This window comes from Macadamia integrifolia, chromosome 10, assembly GCF_013358625.1.
Source record: "Macadamia integrifolia cultivar HAES 741 chromosome 10, SCU_Mint_v3, whole genome shotgun sequence".
NCBI classification, from domain to species: Eukaryota; Viridiplantae; Streptophyta; class Magnoliopsida; order Proteales; family Proteaceae; genus Macadamia; species Macadamia integrifolia.
In genome coordinates, this window is record NC_056566.1 from 13321938 (window position 1) to 13340540 (window position 18603).

At 40.4% G+C, this 18603-nt stretch overlaps 2 protein-coding genes across 3 annotated transcripts; one reads left to right on the top strand and one right to left on the bottom strand.

The window, feature by feature from the left end:
* The first annotated feature begins 1038 nt into the window (after positions 1-1038).
* Positions 1039-14601, top strand: LOC122090713 (protein TSS-like). 2 transcript variants are annotated; one of them, XM_042660397.1, is made up of 24 exons: positions 1039-1289; positions 1431-1646; positions 1758-1819; positions 2218-2310; positions 2957-3029; positions 3190-3636; positions 3753-3817; positions 3921-4052; positions 4183-4224; positions 4330-4848; positions 4968-5125; positions 5316-5835; positions 5944-6006; positions 6100-6201; positions 7560-7880; positions 7969-8061; positions 8151-8252; positions 8340-8444; positions 8887-9020; positions 10297-10480; positions 10584-10715; positions 10804-10916; positions 11755-11836; positions 11955-14601. In XM_042660397.1, exons 2-24 carry the CDS (start codon positions 1577-1579, stop codon positions 13977-13979), a joined length of 5637 nt encoding a protein of 1878 aa, XP_042516331.1. In that variant the 5' UTR covers positions 1039-1289; positions 1431-1576; the 3' UTR covers positions 13980-14601. The 2 variants fall into 2 exon arrangements, with proteins under 2 accessions (XP_042516331.1, XP_042516330.1); XM_042660396.1 differs by having other exon boundaries at positions 1039-1646.
* Positions 14602-14955: 354 nt separating this feature from the next.
* Positions 14956-18389, bottom strand: LOC122090714 (heptahelical transmembrane protein 3-like). The gene is made up of 4 exons (XM_042660398.1): positions 17825-18389; positions 17629-17724; positions 17485-17536; positions 14956-15731 (listed from the first exon to the last, which is right to left on the bottom strand). The coding sequence occupies exons 1-4, from the start codon at positions 18121-18123 to the stop codon at positions 15036-15038; spliced, it is 1143 nt and encodes a 380-aa protein (XP_042516332.1). The 5' UTR covers positions 18124-18389; the 3' UTR covers positions 14956-15035.
* Between the last annotated feature and the right edge of the window lie 214 nt (positions 18390-18603).

An 18603-nucleotide genomic window follows, 5' to 3' on the forward strand; every position in this document is an offset into this window, starting at 1 on the left:
TTACGGGATTATGTGATCATGGGTGGAATATGGGAGGAGTTATTTTAAGTATTTATATAGTAGAAAGTGGGAATAAAGTAGGAGATTTGAAACCCAATTAATTTCTTATTAGATAGAGGTTGACATCTTCTTAATTAGTCAAAATCCTTTAATTTCCCAATGGGAATTGATATGGTCTCGAGTCCTTTCACTTTGTAAACCATTTTATGGGTTTGAGTTCTTCCAAGACTGTATCAGTGGTATTAGAGCAGTTGATTCTCAGCCCAACCTGTATGTGAAAGGTGCGACTTGGTGTCAGAATGAGAGCCGTTAGGTAGAAACCATGGAGCAAAATGAGAGTCGCTTAGAAAGGAATGCCTGATCCAAAGTGACCATCGTGTACATTGAATTCAGAAGCATTGTGGTATGTTACGATCCCATATAAACCATATGGGGGGCTGATCCCACATCAATTTCTAATGAGAATTGATGTGGATTGATATAGTCTTGAATCACTTCATCTTATAAACCGATTTATGGGGTTAAGTTATTCAAAGACTATATCAGCTCATTTTCAAACCATTTTAGACATCCAAAAACCTAAAGCCCACTCAATCAAATCAACTTTTGGCGGAAAGAAACATCAAATTCATTTCCTGTTCAAGTAATTTGTCGGTGCTTGGTAGTATATCACCACGCATATAAGTGATTCCTATCGATCTTACATTGAATATACAACTGTAGTGGCCTATCTGGACGGTCGGACCATGTTGTTAAGGCCGGGGTCACCTGGTCTCCTTTTCCATAACATTTGATCCCAAATCTCGATTTATTTGTTTCCATTTCTACCACTAACTAGTCCAAACAAACTTTTTTTTTTTGTATAAAATGAAGAGTGGTATTTTCATAAGAGAGAGAGAGAGAGCTGACGTGGTTGAGGCAGTGAAACGAGAGGCCGGAAATCGCTAATCTCACATCCTCTTTGTGTATAGAGAGAGAGAGAGAGAGAGAGAGAGAGAGAGAGAGAGAGAGAGCATGCCTGCCTTATCTGGTATCATATTGCTCCATATATTCAATCCATCCATCCAACCATTAAAACGCTCACAAGTCACACCCCACATTACCTTACCTTCTCCCTCACTCTCTCTCTCTCTCTAGTTCTCACTTTAATAACTTCTCTTCATTCCTCTCCCAACGTTATATTCGAGAAGAGCACAAGCACTGCAGAAAGCACTTCAGTTCGGTTGCATTTACTACTCAATCTCTCAAGCACCGAGAAGAGAGGCAAAGAAGAAAAGAAAACAAGCGCAGTACGGAAGTAGTCATCTCTGATTCCAATTCGTCTAATCTTTTTTCAATAAATTTCTTTCTCCATTGCTCTTTTCAATCCATTCGGATGAAATGCAGAGCAAATTCAATCTCCGATTTCTCTGATTGAAGCTTTGATGTAGAATACGAAGAAGAAGAGTAAGAAGCATTGCAGTTCTCTACTTCTTCTCCTCAGTTCTGCATATCTGCTCGTTTTCGTTCGAATTTGCAGAGATTTGAGATTTCTTGTATGTTCCTTTTTCGATTGCTCTGACGTATTTCATGAGCAATGGCTCCGAAGGCTGGGAAATCGAAACCTCATAAGACGAAAGGAGAGAAGAAGAAGAAGGAAGAGAAAGGTAAGAGTTCTCTCTCTCTCTCTGGTTCTCTGTTCTCTGCAACTCTAATTATGCTCGTTTATTTTTCTCACTGAAATTTTGAGCATTGATAAGTATTTTTTTTTATTACAGTTTTGCCATTGGTCCTTGAATTTACTGTTGAGACGCCGGACTACTCCCATGTCACGGTTAAGGTTCGAACCTTCTTCCTTTGTAAGGAGGAGTTGAGGGGTGGTGGTGGGGAGGGCAAATGGTGCTCGTAACTCATACCTCAGTTCCGACTGCTCACACCAAAAAAAAGAAAAAAGTTAACTCCGTCTTCCGAGGATGAGAACCAGGAGGCTCAAAATCCTGGTACGATCTTCTCCAGCCCGAGCGTGCTGGGGACGGTCTCTCTCTCCACCGTCCTCGGGGGAGAGGATCTAAATCCGATTTTTACACACCACTCCACACACAACTAACTACGCTACCAACCGGCGAAAGAAAACTCTTGGCTTATGAATTACAAAAACTCCACCCTTTATCGACGGACTTTGTCAGGGAACATTCTTTCCCCCTCGATTTATTAAAGTTTAGTCATTCATGGATGTAGGGGATCTCCACGGACAAGATCTTGGATATCAGAAAGCTTTTAGCTTTCCATGTCGACACATGCCATTTAACCAACTACTCCTTATCTCACGAGGTATGTATCTATTTTCTCTCAACTATTTCTTAAGGTATCTAATAATCAAATCATCATTCACGTGAAAGAAAGAAAGAAAAACTCATAAAAGGGTTCACTACTTCACTTTGATATCAGCCATAAAATATGTATCTATTTTCTCTTAATTATTTCTTAAGAGTATCCAATTATCAAATCATCATTTCATGTGAGAGATCATGGCGGTGGATTACTGTGCTAGTCTCCTCGAGAATTAGTTGAGGTGCGCATAAGTTGGTCCGAACACCTTGATTAAAAAAAAAAAAAATCATCATTTCACGTGACAAAAAAAAAAAAACTCATAAAAAGGGTTCAATTTGATATCAGCCATAGATTTTTTTTTTTTTTTTTTCTGATATCATCAGTGGAATACTTGGAAAGGAAGCCACCAAACTAGAAACCAGGATCACCACCTGTATGTGTATAATTCACATATGATATATTTCCTTTTTGCCGCCATTAAGAATGTTTTGAAGGGCATTCATGGGAGCGAAAAGGACATAGGTTCTCACCTAACTGTACATATAGCATACACATACGGGTAGGTGGTTCTCGGGTGGATGGGTCGCAGAACCGGACTCGGGGTGTGGTGGGGAAGTGCAACGGCTAACGACCTTTCATCGAGCAGGTCCGAGGCGCCAGGTTGAAAGACTCTCTGGAGATTGTCTCGCTCAAGCCTTTCCATCTCACCATCGTCGAAGGTAATCAATATACTTCTAATCGTTGGATTAGCATATCATTTAAACTATTTGTTGTGATCATCCAATCCAATGATTTACAAACCTATAACCCATTTCATTAATATACTACCGGACTTACACACGCTGAGATGCTGAAAGTACTCCTGGCTTTTTCTAGCAGAGGATTACACGGAAGAACTCGCCGTCGCCCATGTCCGGCGACTTCTAGACATCGTTGCCTGCACAACCTCCTTCGGATCTTCTTCGCTTTCTCCCAAACATGGTGGACGATCGAGCCCCAAAGAATCCGGTTCATCCTTTCCAAAGGAACCTAGCTCCAATGATGGCGAAGCCCCTGTCGATTCGCTTAAAGAGAATGGTGCTGGTGGTGAACCCAATTCGAAAACCAAAGCAGGGAGCAAGAAATCGACTGTTACCGTTAGTGGAAATGATAAAGCTGGATGTGTCGACAAAGTTAGTAAAGAAGGGAAGTCTGAGGCTTTGGTGGCTGTCGATACTGAGAAGGACGCGACGGACAAAGGTGATTTCACTTCGATGTGCCCTCCACCAAAGCTGGGGCAGTTCTACGATTTCTTCTCGTTCTCGCATATTACGTCTCCTGTACAATGTGGGTTTCTTTTCTCTTCAATTATTTTGAATGGGTTTTATTCTGCTGTTGGTTTTTCATGTGGGTTTCTTTCTTCTTCGATTATTGTGATTGGGTACTGTTATTCTCTTATGCAGACATTAGGAGGTCTTCCCGACCGTTCCTTCAGGATAAAACCGAAGATGATTTCTTCCAAATTGATGTAAGTTTTCCTTTTAAGTACTTTTTATTAATTTGACGGTGGCTGTTGTTATTGGTGTAATTATATGTTTACGGGGTTGAGACTTTGGAATGGTTGTGTGCAGGTTCGGGTTTGTAGTGGGAAACCAGTGACAATTGTTGCCTCCCGGGAAGGGTTTTACCCTGCAGGAAAACAGCTTCTCAGGAGTCGCTCTTTGGTTGGTTTGCTGCTGCAAATCAGCCGAGCTTTTGATGCTGTAAGTTTTAAACTAACTTCCTGTATTGTTGTGTGACCTGTGTTTATCTTCCATTTTCCTTTGTTGCTTCTTTTCATTTGTCCGTGATTGTTCCATCTCCTATTAATCTTTGATGCCATATTCCTTGTAGGCTTACAACTCTCTCATGAAAGCTTTCACTGGGCACAATAAGGTAAGTAGATTTCAATTTATACCTTGAGTTATGTTTCTTTTTGCTGAAGGTATTCCTCTAGTTATATGTAGACCTTGAGTCCACAATAACATTTGCTTTCTTCAGTTTGGGAACCTTCCTTATGGTTTCCGAGCAAACACGTGGGTTGTTCCTCCCGTTGCTGCAGATAACCCTTCTACATTTCCCCCTCTTCCTGTGGAAGATGAAAACTGGGGAGGAAATGGAGGTGGTCAAGGCAGAGATGGGAAGCATGATCACAGACAGTGGGCAAGGGAGTTTTCAGTTCTGGCCACTATGCCTTGTAAGACAGCGGAGGAAAGACAAGTCCGAGATCGAAAAGCCTTCTTACTTCATAGCCTATTTGTTGATGTTTCAGTCTTTAAAGCTGTTGCAGCTATACAGCGTCTTATTGATAGTAATACATGCTATCCAAATTTCCCTGCTACTTTGCATGAAGAGGAAGTTGGTGATTTGCGGATATCAGTAACAAGAGATGTGCCTGATGCAAGCACAAAATTGGCTGCCAAAATTGATGGAAGTCAGGCTCCAGGAATGACACCCGAGGAGCTTGCACAGAGAAACTTACTGAAAGGGATAACTGCAGATGAGAGTGCTACAGTTCATGTAAGTAATATAGTTAATTTATGTTCTATAAAATTGATATTTAACTTTCATAGTATGCTCTTATTTTGTCTGTTGAACTAGTTAGCATTAAACCTTGAAGTAGTGTAGTTCTTTTGCAGGATACTGCTACTTTAGGCGTTGTGGTAGTTAGATATTGTGGATGGACGGGTGTTGTGAAAGTTCCAGTTGAAGTTAATTGGGAGGATAACCCTATGCCTCAGGACATTGAAATTGAGGATCAGCCTGATGGAGGTGCTAATGCCTTGAATGTTAACAGGTAGGTCCCTTGGGACACCTTTGGCTTTGTAGTGCTTATGGGAACCAAAATGGATATCATTGTGGGGCTTATACTTTGTCCATTGCAAGTCAGATTCATGCAAAATCTTTAGTATAGATAGAAACAACTTAAGAAACCACAGACCCCTTTGATTAATTGGTCATGGTTTGCTTTTGGAATTGCTTTTCAGCTTGAGAATGCTACTACACAAGGCATCTGCACCTCAAACATCCAGTGCAGTTCACCGATCACATATTCCGGATACTGAAGATTTAAAATCTGCTAGGTCTTTGGTAAGAAAAGTAATAGGGGACAGCCTGGCAAAATTGCAAGAGAAAGACAATAAACAGAGGAAGTCTATCAGATGGGAGCTTGGAGCATGCTGGGTGCAACATTTGCAAAATCAGGCTTCAGGGAAAACTGAGTCTAAGAAAACTGAAGAAGTTAAGGTTGAACCAACTGTCAAAGGTCTAGGGAAACAAGGAGGGCTTCTCAAGGAAATTAGGAAAAAGATAGATGACAAGAGCAGCAAAAGTGAGCTGGCAAAGGAAAGTCCTATGTGCAACGGAGATGTGAGCAAGAAATCAGATATCACTAATCTAAAGGAATTAGAAAAACAAGATTCGGATAAAGAACTGATGTTGAAAAAGCTGCTCTCTGAATCAGCATTCCAGCGTCTGAAAGAATCAGAAACTGGTCTTCACCTCATGGTTTGTTCCGCTTCTTATTTACCTAAGTATATGAGTTCATTTGTTTTACCTTGAAATTTCAAGGACCTTGGTATTGTATTATGGGGTCTGATTCATGTATGGTGGCAGGCACCAGGTGAATTGATTGAGATGGCTCATAAATACTATGCTGATACTGCACTTCCGAAATTGGTAAAATTGGCTTTCCTTCACATAAAAAATTCCTTGCTCCTGATGTTTTATGGAACCTTACATTTTGATTTTTGTTTCTTCAACTGTTATCAGGTTGCAGATTTTGGGTCGCTCGAACTTTCTCCAGTTGATGGGAGGACATTAACTGACTTTATGCATACCAGGGGTTTGCAAATTTGTTCATTGGGACAGGTGGTGAGTACTTGAATACCTTCTTCTGGTAGAAGCTTTCTTTCTCGTTTTTTCTTCTTCCTCCTTTTTGGATTAATAGTTTTGTAATAGATGAAGAAGGCACTCTTTCACAAAAGAGACTTCCATTGGTCTTAGTGATGGACTAATCGTACATCCCCAAAATTTTGAAGATTTTGAAAATTCTATTTGAAGTTTTCAAGAACATGTCAATGCTTGAGCTGCCAGTGTAAGAGTGTGGTTTGAGTCCGAGGGTGACAGATTTGTGCAAGAAAATGCGAACTCCAGACTGCCTCCCCTGGGACTCTGCAGAAGGTGGATCCTTTACAGATTATGGCGCTTTTCAATAATAGCTCTAACTTACTCATACATTCACCAGAATTGAGTTCACTGCTAAGCTTGAACCGTTTAATGGCTTATTTGGGAGATTTCTTGACTATGCTCAGTGCCTTGTCCTATTGGCTATTTCTAGTGGTTCAATGCAAGTCTATTTTCAGAAGGGAACTGCCAAATATTTTTTATCTGAGAGAAAACTTGTGGTCACATAATTAAGTAGTATTTTTCTATTTTCCTTGCTGGCAAAAAAATTTATCTTTTGTTCCAACATCATGGCATTCAGGCTAGAAGTGTTTATTCGATATTGCTTGTTCATGGGGTTTGATTCCTTAATCCTTATGACTTTTCTGTCATCCTTATAACTAATACACAGTCCAGCCATCAGTTTTGCTTAACAGCTAGGTGCCTGTCCAATTGTCCGGTGCATTCTCAGAACTACTTATGACTTTTATCTTTCTAAAATCTGGTTAGTCATTTTATTGGAGTTAAATATTGGCAGTGACATGAATTTTAATATTATTTCCCAAATATGCTATTAGGTAGGGTAAATCCCCAGCACATTTTCCCGAGAACTCTACATAAATTTAAATACTATGATAATTTGAACAATATATTAGTGTGGCCATGGGATTGAATTTGTTGGACTTGTACAATCTTACATGCAACTATTCAAATACCTTTGTATATAATTATTTATCTCCTCAGCTCCTCTATCTCCTGGCACAAAAATAGCACATAGTGATTACCCAATGCCTGGGTCGTCACTTGAACGTTGAAACATTAGGTAAGCGACTGGATTTCTTACAGCCTACGCATTCTATTGTCTACATCTGGGGCTGACCTAGTTGCCTAGGCACCTAGTTAATCTTATTTTACAACTCAGTTATTCATCTTACCTTGTTATCATTTACTTCTGAACTTTTTCATAAGTATTGTTTTTCCTGAGAGCATGTATTTCACTTCATCAAAAGTTTCTTCAGATTTTAAACCATTTTGTGTATTTCTTGTTTTCCCTTGCATCACACCAGGTTGAACTTGCAGACAAGCTCCCTCATGTACAGTCACTCTGTATACATGAGATGGTTGTTCGAGCTTATAAGCGCATACTACAAGCAGTTATTGCAGCAGTTGATGGTGTAGGAGACTTGGTTGGGTCTATAGCCTCATGCTTGAATATCTTGTTTGGAAAACTTTCCACTGGAAATGTTGATGCATACATGACTAATGACGATAACCTCAAATGGAAATGGGTAGAGACCTACCTCTTGAAGAGGTTTGGGTGGTGCTGGAAAAATGGAACTTGCCAGGGTTTGAGGAAGTTTTCCATTCTTCGCGGGCTATGCCACAAGGTACCCGAACTCAATCACTGTATTTTTAGTATAGTTTTTAGTTTATTGACCTTCTCCCTATTTTTGTTAATTGAACATCTCTTATCAGGTTGGACTTGAGCTTGCCCCTAGGGATTATGATATGGACACTCCATTACCTTTTAGGAAATCAGATATTATTAGCATGGTCCCAGTAAATAAGGTAATATACATGATTTTATTATGTAAGACTGGTATTGAAAACGTTGTAAGTTCTTATGGAAGCTTTAATGGTTGTAATTTGTGATACAGCATGTAGCATGCTCATCTGCAGATGGGCGTACACTATTGGAGTCATCCAAGATGTCATTGGATAAAGGAAAACTGGAAGATGCTGTTAACTATGGTACTAAGGTATTGCAACCATGATCTATTTTTCCTGACAAATTGAGTGGTTTTTCTGGCATTCAAAACCCTAATTGTTCATGTTGAGTTTTGAAGGCACTCTCAAAGCTTGTGGCAGTATGTGGTCCTTACCATCGAATGACAGCAGGAGCATATAGCCTTTTGGCTGTAGTGCTATACCACACTGGGGATTTTAACCAGGTATGTGCTTTGACAAACATTTTTTTTTTCTTCTTATTTTGGCTGTAGTGCTATACTAGGTATTACGGAGATCAACTTTGGAATCAAAAGGAATTAGAATATGGTGGATGAAGTAGAAGGGTGCGTCCAGAGTGTTATGTGATCGACTTTTTCCTTTAAAACTCAAAGAAAATTTTATAGGTCAGTTGTACAACCATACATGATATCACAGCTGACATTGTAACAGGATATCATTGTTAAATAGTTGGAAAATGGTCTGTATGGCCATATTTAAGCTCTTGCACTTTCAATCTTAGCAGATATCTCTCTTTTGCATTCATGTAGATGATTACTATGCACAAATTCAATGATTAAATACCCACTCCATTGGTTTTAATAAGCTCTTTCGCCTGCTATTATCGATCACACATGATATGCATTTCTGTATGTAACATATAAGCAGGCAACCATCTATCAGCAGAAGGCTTTGGATATCAATGAGAGAGAACTTGGCCTTGATCATCCAGATACAATGAAGAGTTATGGGGATCTTGCTGTTTTCTACTACCGGCTTCAACATACAGAATTGGCCTTGGAGTAAGTCTCTGTTTTTTTATTGATTTCCTGGGCTTCAGTTGCTTTTTTGATCATTTCTGTTGAAGACAGCATAGAGGGAAATAATTTGTAAGAGTAACAAGGATCAGGAGAATTTTTTTTTTTTTACTTTATGAGCTGGCATAGACTTGGAAAAATATTTTTGCCAAAGTTCCTATCGCATTCTTTATGCTGTGCATCTGACTCAACTCAACTGAGCCTTATCCCAACTAAATTCGCTACATGAATCATAGATCTTTTTTCTCCAATCAGCTCTAATTCTATTCAAAGACATACTTGTTTAGGTGTAAGCTACTGCATGCTTTTCCTTACTTCTCCTAGGGTCGTTTTAGGTCTACCTCTGACTCTTCTAGCTCCCTCTAATTGAATCATATCACTGCTCCTTACTAGATCATTCAAAGGTCTCTGTCGTACATGTCTGTGTCACCTCAAACGAAATTCTCTCAACTTATCATGTATTAGAGCTACTCCTAAATTAGATCTATTTTATTCATCCTTTATTTTATCTTTATGTGGTGCATGCCACATGAATTTTTTTAAGTAATTAATTTAGATTTTGTAAGAATAAGGATTTCCTTGCCATCTCAAACTAACAAACCACCTAAAAAACTGCAAGCATGTTAGGAGCTTCAAACTCATCTTCTTTCTTCTATGCGACATAAATTAAGACGATGAAGGTGGCTCTATTAGTTTTACCAAATGGAATCACGTAGTTAACAAAACTATTGGGTGTATATTTCAAGTCAAGACGTGTCTTAGAGAACAAAATTCCCGCCCTCTAAGTGTTAACGCAACCAGGAGGTTTCTTAGAGAATAAAAATCTCTCTTTCTCTCTCTCTCTCTAAGCCCCAACTTGGGGTTGGCTACTTCAGTCTTGTTGCCCATACTTTCACCTCTGAACAATAATTATTTTGTTTTGTTGCTATTCAAATGTATGTGCACATTTGCTTGTTTGTGGCTGGATAGCCCCCTTTGCTTCTTAAGCTAGTGTTGGCATTCATGCATCAAAAGAGAAACAACTGGAAAATATTACAGGACAAACAGGGTTCCAAGCAATAACGGAATATTGAACAGGACTCTACCGGTGGTTTTCAAAATTGCATCTTTCTCTCTGCAAAACACTTGAATATGTTATCCTCATGAAACAGTAAGCAATTTTCTGTCTGAGAGAGCTAAGGCTGTTGGTGTAAGTGTATGGACAAAGAAAAGATGTTATGTTGTAATGTATAGCTTACATTTTTCTTTTCCCTGGTCCTAGGTATGTCAATCGCGCTTTGTTTCTTCTACATTTAACTTGTGGGCCCTCACATCCAAATACCGCTGCCACTTATATTAACATTGCAATGATGGAAGAAGGCTTGGGAAACATTCATCTCGCACTTAGGTACCTACATGAGGCTCTCAAGTGTAATCAAAGGCTTCTGGGAGCTGATCATATACAGGTATTTCCCGCTCTTTCTCTAATGTGTGTATTGAAACAATTGATCTGGATAGCCAGTACACATGCAAGGTGGATAATCTGTATTCTTGGATTTTTTTTTTCAGACTGCTGCCAGTTATCATGCCATTGCAATTGCTCTCTCTATGATGGAAGCATACTCATTGAGCGTTCAGCATGAACAAACCACTTTACAGATACTGCAAGCCAAGCTTGGATCAGAAGATCTCCGCACTCAGGTACAGTCATTCATGTTCAATGGTAATAGTAGATTTCATATTTTAATTAGCTTCTTTCATAGATTACCTTCACTTTCGGTGTTTTCAGGATGCTGCTGCATGGTTAGAGTACTTTGAATCCAAGGCCCTTGAACAGCAAGAAGCTGCACGCAATGGTACCCCGAAGACTTATGCTTCTATAGCGAGCAAAGGTCACTTAAGGTAAGACTATAAGAGAGGCTGGTTAATCTTTCATGAGACACAGAAAAGTTTGATATCTACAAGAGTCAGGATTCTTCATCTAGCCATGAATTTGATGGCTTAGAAACCACTACTCTTTTGATTAGATATGCATCACCCATTTTGAATCGTCAATGATAGCTATTCAATAGTTAACTCCTGGATAGAGATTTAATATTATTTGATTAGCTACTTTTTTCACGACAAACATGAATTCACTCGAGGATTGAGTGGTGAAACATGATCTGCATTGCCAACCCCATATAGTTGGGAAAAAGGCTTGGTTTAATGGAGTTTCATTGTTGTTTACTTTTCTGCTATGTTTAGTCCATGGTTCTTGCTCCTTGGGAAACTGAAAAATTTGGTCCTAATAATGGGGTTTTGCAATCACTAGCTATTGTGATGGCCTAAAATCATACCACCCCTTCGATTTTGTGAAGTATTATTAATCATAGCTGTTTTTTACTGTCATGTAAACTTTTTATATTATTTATTATTTTTGCCATCGACACAGTGGATAGCGCATCGATTCAATAGCTAATATTAATGCATGATGATGGATTCTGTCATAGTCTTACTGTATTGGTTTATGTCCCAATTATCTGGCTTGTTCATTAGACCTTCCTTTTAGCCTCTCTTCTGGTACTCTTTATTATTTTTAGTATTACTGTGACTATTTTCGTTGTTGTTTCTGTTCAATGAGTATGAAAAGAATGGCTATCACATTTTCTATTTCAAACCTCAAAAAGATAAAATTATCATTATTCAAGGAAATTGTGTTGTCAATGATATCTAATTCTCTACCCCACTTTTGGATCAGTGTGTCGGACCTTTTAGATTACATAAACCCAGATGCTGACCTGAAAGGGAAAGAAAACCAAAAGAAGCAAGCCCATGCAAAGGTATATTTCTCCCTCAAGCTTAAATGCATTTCTCCCTCAAGCTTAAATGCATATTTTATCTTAATTTCCTTTCATCCTTCTGACATCAGCATTGGAATTCCTTACCTTATCACTACAGATAAAAGGAAAACAGGGTCAAAACCAATGGGACACAGCTACAGATGAATATCAAAAGGATGAATCATTGTCGCCCACTTATCTTGTGACAGAGACCTACAGTGACAAGGAAAACAAAACAGAAGCTCGGTTTGTAGAATCTAAAGATGAGAAACCTATTATGAGTATTATGGATGGGTCCACATTGAATCAACAGGATGACTATCCAGCACAGGAAGATACCTCTGATGAAGGATGGCAAGAAGCTGTTCCGAAGGGTCGACCTGCAGGTCGTAAGTCCTCTGGCTCAAGGAGGCCAAGCCTAGCAAAGCTGAATACAAATTCCATGAATGCTTCAGACTCCGCAGGATACAGAGGAAGGCCTACCAATTTCCAACCCCAAAGAACTTCTCCAAATAATGCTACTACTGTTCCTACTCAGAGGATGTTAGTTAAGAGTTCAAGCTTTAGTCCAAAACTTAATAACCCTGCCACTTCAGTTACAGCTGGAGAAAAATCTCTGATCCCAAAATCAGCTCCAGCTAGCCCTGCTCCCACAAAATCTGCTTCTCTAACCAGTCCAATCAATGTGCAATCAGCTGGAAAGCTCTTATCGTACAAAGAGGTTGCATTGGCTCCACCTGGGACAATAGTGAAAGCTGTAATGGAGCAGCTACCAAAGGAAAATCGGACCGAGGAGCATAACCCTGAGGAAAGCAAGGAAAATGCTGTAACAAAATTGGCTCAAATTGATGTAGAGACAACAGTAAAGAATAGAAATGAGGAAAAGGTCCAGAATCTCATTGAGGGTAAGCATCGACCACTGCTTTCTAGTGAGGAATTAAAGGAATCTGTGATTGAATGTAAAGAAACAGAAGGGAGTGATAATTCAGTTACTGATCTTCCACATGAAGTAAAGTGTGTTTCTGTTGAAGGAAAAATTGAAGGTGGGGAAGTTGCAGCACTTTCTGATAATTCTGATTCTTTGAAGGGTTCAAATGCTACTTTAACTGAATCTGAAACTTCGGGTACAGAAGTTACCATGAGGGAACAATCAGCTACTTTATCTGATTTGGAACCTCAGTCTATTGCAAGAGAAGATGTAATGCATTTACCGAGAGAAGATGCAAGCACTGTTGAAAAAAAAGGGGCAGGTGAAAGTGAAAGTCCAAAATCTGTATCTAATGAAAGTGAGAATGAGAAGCCTTCAATTGCAGGAGAAAAGAAGCAGGAAGCAGAACCTGGGAAAGAGACAAGTAGAAAACTTTCTGCAGCGGCACTTCCATTCAACCCATCCATGGTTCCTGTCTTCGAGTCAGTTTCCATGCCAGGTTTCAAAGATCCTGGTGGAATTTTGCCTCCACCTATTAATGTTCCTCCTATGCTGACTGTTAATCCTGTTCGTAAATCTCATCAGTCAGCAATGGCCAGGGTTCCTTATGGTCCCCGTCTGTCAGGAGGCTACAACCGGTCTGGAAATCGGGTCCCACGCAAAAGGGATGGTTTCCAGAATAGTGAAAATGCTGGGGATGGGAATCACCTAAGCCCTCCTAAAATAATGAACCCACATGCAGTTGAGTTCATACCAGGGCAACCATGGGTTCCAAATAGTTTTCCAGCTTCTTCCCTTGCTGTTCCTGTGCCTCCAAATGGCCATCCATCACTCCCACCTGGTATTTTGGCCCCATGTACGGCATCTCCTGATGGTATTCCAGTGTCTCCAAACGGTTCACTCGAGTCTTCAACAGATGAAGTAGCTGAAAACAGAACTGATATTGCGACAGAAGAGAATGCTGAAAAGCCTTCATTGGAAGGGAAGGAGGGGGAAAACCCACAAGATGATCAAAACAAGCAAGGGCATCCATCTGGAGATGATGAAAAGTCAAATCTGGAAGTGGAACATGATCCTACAGCTATAGTTGCAGTTTCTAATAATGTTGTGGTTGCAAAAGAAACTTGCGACAAGGTGATAGCTGTGGAAAAGCCAACTAAGTGTTGGGGAGATTACAGTGACAGTGAAGCTGAGGTTATTGAGGTCAGGAGTTAACAAGGTCAAGGAGGATCTTAACTTTTCTACAGAAATTTAAGTTCTCTTACTTTGCAACTTCACAGATTTGTGGTGGACACAGAGAGATGAGAGAGAGATGTGAAGTGAATTTGTTGCCAAACAACAGAGAAATATGAATTGGTTTCCTTTGCTAAAAGAGTTTGTGGCAATTTGAGCAATTTAAGAACTTCATGTTTCCATAAGATTTTGTAGAAGAGACTGAGAAGGTCCGGCAATAGAGATGTTTCGAACTACATAATAGAATGTTGATGAAATCTACTGGACAGCAGAAGGCGCTGTTTGATTGGTAATGCTGGGAGTTATGTTCTTCTCTTTGTTTCATGCTTTGAATTCATGTTGCCGTCCAAGTAAATAATAACAAACTGTAGGGAAACTAGTTTTCTGATTGGTAAATCTCCAGTTGAGGAGCTGTGCAAGGTAGTGGTGCTTACTGTTAACTGGGAATTTTTCTTGCCTTTAGCTGAAGATCAAATATGGTGAATACATTAGGTGAATAACTTTCTTGGTAATCTTGGTCTGTAATAAAACTAGTTGGTTGACATGGTTGAGTCACTGAACGTTTATGAAAATGGAGTAATGGCACAAAACACCACTTTTGCCATATGATTTGAACCCTCACCCCGGGAGACGCAATCACCTCGCGATGTAACTTACATCTCCGATGAAATGGAATTTCTTTCTATGGTCTTTGCATTGCAGGTAGCATAAAGCTTAGATGCAATGGGGAGAGAATATGTTCTTCCCTGCTGTATCAGTATGGGCTGGTCGGTAAGGCTTTAAATTCTCTAAGTATGGGTCACCTTCAATCACCGGCCTGTGGGTTAGGATCATATTGATCCCTGTTGGTTATCTGTAGTTGTGAGATGCTGTTTAGGATGGATAAACTTTCACTATTCAGTGATGAACATCTCCAATGTCTCTTGCAAGAAAAATAGAGTTCTTTCTTATCTGGATCTACTCAATTATATATTCACCATTAATTCATCAAAGCTAAATTGATATGGAATATTGTCCCACTCATACAATTTGTAACTTTTAACTACTCCATGTCAGACAGGTAGGAGAAGCCTTGCGAAAATCCAAGATCACCAGTGAGGCAGCATAATGAGCCAGTGCTCCGGCGACGACGAGCACATGGAAGATCTGATGGCTGTGGCCAGCAATATCGAATTTTCCGGGGTTCCACCGCTCTGGGATCCGGCTAACATAGAATGCTACACCGGTGGCATAGGAGAGTGCCATAGCAAGTTCATATGCAAGAGATACAAAAATATGTGGGGCGCCCCAATGTAAGGCAAGGGCGTGGCCGGCTGGTATGACCCCTGAGAAGCCCATGGTGAGGAAGAGGATAGCCCTGAATGGCCTAAAGCGAGGAGAGGAGAGGGCAGGAGCTAGTAATGTGATGATGACGAGGACACCAAGGGTGGAAATGGAGGAGAGATAGAGGAGTCTAGTGTAGGGGTGGCAGAAGAAGATGTAGTAAATTGGGGTGAAGAAGGAGGAGACGATCATGATGGAGATACCAGCATAGTCAAGGCGCCAGAAGAAGAGATTAAGACGGCGAGAGTGGCAGGCAAGGAGGTGGGAGAGGGAGCTGCAAACCAAGCAAGCCATGGCACCAACCAAGAACACAAACCAGGGCCACCGAGGGAGTGCATCAATTCCATTACTTTCTCCTTCGTCCACTTGGAAGACTGACCCTTGTGATGTTACTTGTCGTGGTTTCATGTCCTACAGAATATCAACAATTATTAGTTAAATTAAAATTTAACCCCCCCCCTACCCAAAAGAAAAGTTTTTCCTCTATCAACTAGAGATTCATATCCTCTCCAATGCCATTGGAGGTTTAGTGTATATCCAATGGCTGGGAGGAACTAGAGATATGCACTCGTATGTGGCGAAGCATATTCGAATCCTCCCAGCCATCGGATGTATACTAACACAGGATCCGCACTCTCCACCCAAAAAAAAAAAAACCATTTTCCCTTAAAATTTTACCAAATTCTTTTTAATTTATACTTCAAGTATAAGGCTGGTTACACTGCCTCCGCGTTGCAAATTGGGGCTCACTTTGTATATCTCTCTCCACCCTTTTGAAATGAACCCATAAGTCCACATCCTTTACAGAGAATGCTGAGATGCGATGAACATCGGACAGTTGAGAGCATCTGAACATGCGTCCCAAGGGGTTCCCAACTACTCAATGCTCACTATGCTATACAGTGATTGCAGACGATTTTCACATAAACCCATTCTCGTCCGATATGAAACCATGTCCCACGTGGGCGGTGTCCCCATCCCATCTCCCTTGTGCTTTATACCACATCTGAATTTGGATTTGATTTGTCCCCCATGGCCCATATACGAATTGGTCATAGGGTCATGGGGTTATGGGTGGGTGGTTGGGTTGTTGAACCTCCAATTAAGCTCATGAAAGATTTTCCAATTCCTACCAGTAACCTGACCTCTTTAACTGTACTGTAACACTGTTAAACCTTTATTGGCAGATAAAGAGTAGGTAGTTAGGTACAGCAATGGAGGAGGCCTCACATTGTTAGTTTGTTACCTAAGCTACAACCATCCTAGTCCTAGGTCCCCATCCCCAAGCAAAAAGGTATGTAACTTGTTTAACTATATTCTTGATTCTTCCTTGTGTTTGATATGTGTCACTATTTGCCATGTGGTAAACCCAATTGGGCACACTGGGTCCACATGTTATGTCTGGTATTTGTCACTACCTGCCAAGTGGCAAACATAATTGGACATAGTTGGGTCCATGTTTCATATCTAGCATTTGTCAAACCACCCTCCTAACGTGGCAAACTTAAATGAACAAAGAAGAGATGGATCCAAAGTACTAATCCCCTTTTGTTTTAGATCAAAGCAAATTTAAAAGGTCTGTTAAATTGAATTTTATAATTTTAAAAAGAAAATTACAAAAATACCACTAAAGTAAATTCTACTACACCATAAGTGGCATGCCGTCTAATGTAATTTTCAACCAGATAGACTTACTCGTGTTCAATTAAGTTTTCCACGTGGCAAATAGTTAAAGGACAAAATCACGAGGAGGGTTACTCATCACTCATCAGTCATCAGGTGTGCACTCAAAAAGAAGTGTGTTTGCGTTGGGGGAATTTTTGGACTGAAACACCGAAAAAACTGATTCTTCAGATTTTCGTGGTGCTTTCCGTACTAAAAGAAACTCCATTTTCGTTGAGCACCAAACACAGCCTTGGAGACAAACTGATGAAGTCCGGGTTTGTAGGGTGAGATTGTAGGGTTGACTCAGAGAATCTAGAGAGGGATTTTCAGGCGTTTCAGGTGGGGAGAATTCCTAAATTACATATGGTTTAAGATTTCTTATTTTTGCGGAAAATCCAGTTTCAGATATTTTAGATCCGACTAACCAAACGCGTGACAACAACGGGACTCTGTTCTCTCTCTATAAAAGAATGGTGGACGACCCGAGTTGTGAACTTACCGGAAATAATTTGTCTGAGTTGTTAGCAGTGATGAAAGCCCCTGGAATCGACCTATCCAAACATCGAATAAGCAAAGAAAAATGAAATTCAAGAATAATCCCATAAAAGTAATGGAGGAAATCTCTAATGCCGAGAATGATCACCTTGAGAAACCAGAGAGAAAGCTTCCTCGACCTTCCGGGATATCCATGGAGCTCATCACCGTCAGCGCCACAAAAATTAGAAATCCCCCCAAATGCCTGCTCACAAGTTCATCAATTTCACCATTAAAAACTCTAGAGAGAGATATATAGAAAGGGGGGGGGGGGGAGGAAGGAGGAGGAGGATGGAGGAGATTACGTCCAAACATTGAGAGTTTCGTTGTGCCAAGAGAAAGCGCTGAGAATGGCATCTTTGATGGGCCATTCAGACCTGTAATAATCAAGAATAAACTCGTTGTCCTTGAGATAATCAGGCAAAGCTTCGTATTTCACAAGCTGACGCTCGAATCTCTTCTTACTCTGATACTTTCCCTCCTCTGTTTTCATTTCTGAATCGAACCCATCTCTGCTGCTCTGACTCTGAGCTCGATTCATCTTGTCCTTCTTCTTCCTACCACTACACAATAACCCTCTTTTCTTCACCCCTTCCCCAGTCATTCCCTTCCCTCCCTCCCCAGTCTCTCCCTCCCTCTTCTTCTTCCTCTTCTCTCTCTACAGTCCCTGATGAGACGATGAGAGAATAAACTTTAAATGAATGAAGCGGATCGGCTTGAGAATTGAAATCTCTGATGAATCAAAAAAGGGCTAAACCCGAAGAACCCGTGAAATCTCCAAGGGCGAGACCGCCAAGACGTGAATCTTATTTCCCTTTCTTCTCTTTTTCCAGGAAGTCGATTTGCTATTTCGTTGGTGGCGGATGAATTGCGATAAAAAAAGGGGGAAATACTCTTTTTTATTTCGTGTGAGAGAGAGAGGGTTTTGGATTCCAATCTAACGGATAATATAAAGTAGGGTGTGAGCTAAATTTGAGAGGGATTTGCGGGTGGAGAAATCTGTTTTAACATTGCGTTAGCTGTGGTGGGACCCACTTTGTTGTTTTTCGTATCAAATGCGCGCCATGAGGCATCGACCGGCAGC

Coding starts and splice junctions, on each gene's coding strand:
- LOC122090714 (XM_042660398.1), bottom strand. CDS start 18,123: ATGACTGGGGAAGGGGTGAAGAAAAGAGGGTTATTGTGTAGTGGTAGG. Junction 17,725..17,824: donor GAAACTCTCAATGTTTGGAC/GTAATCTCCTCC, acceptor ACTTGTGAGCAG/GCATTTGGGGGGATTTCTAA. Junction 17,537..17,628: donor TTTCTCTCTGGTTTCTCAAG/GTGATCATTCTC, acceptor ATGTTTGGATAG/GTCGATTCCAGGGGCTTTCA.
- LOC122090713 (XM_042660396.1), top strand. CDS start 1,577: ATGGCTCCGAAGGCTGGGAAATCGAAACCTCATAAGACGAAAGGAGAG. Junction 9,021..10,296: donor CATACAGAATTGGCCTTGGA/GTAAGTCTCTGT, acceptor CCCTGGTCCTAG/GTATGTCAATCGCGCTTTGT. Junction 10,716..10,803: donor CAGAAGATCTCCGCACTCAG/GTACAGTCATTC, acceptor CGGTGTTTTCAG/GATGCTGCTGCATGGTTAGA.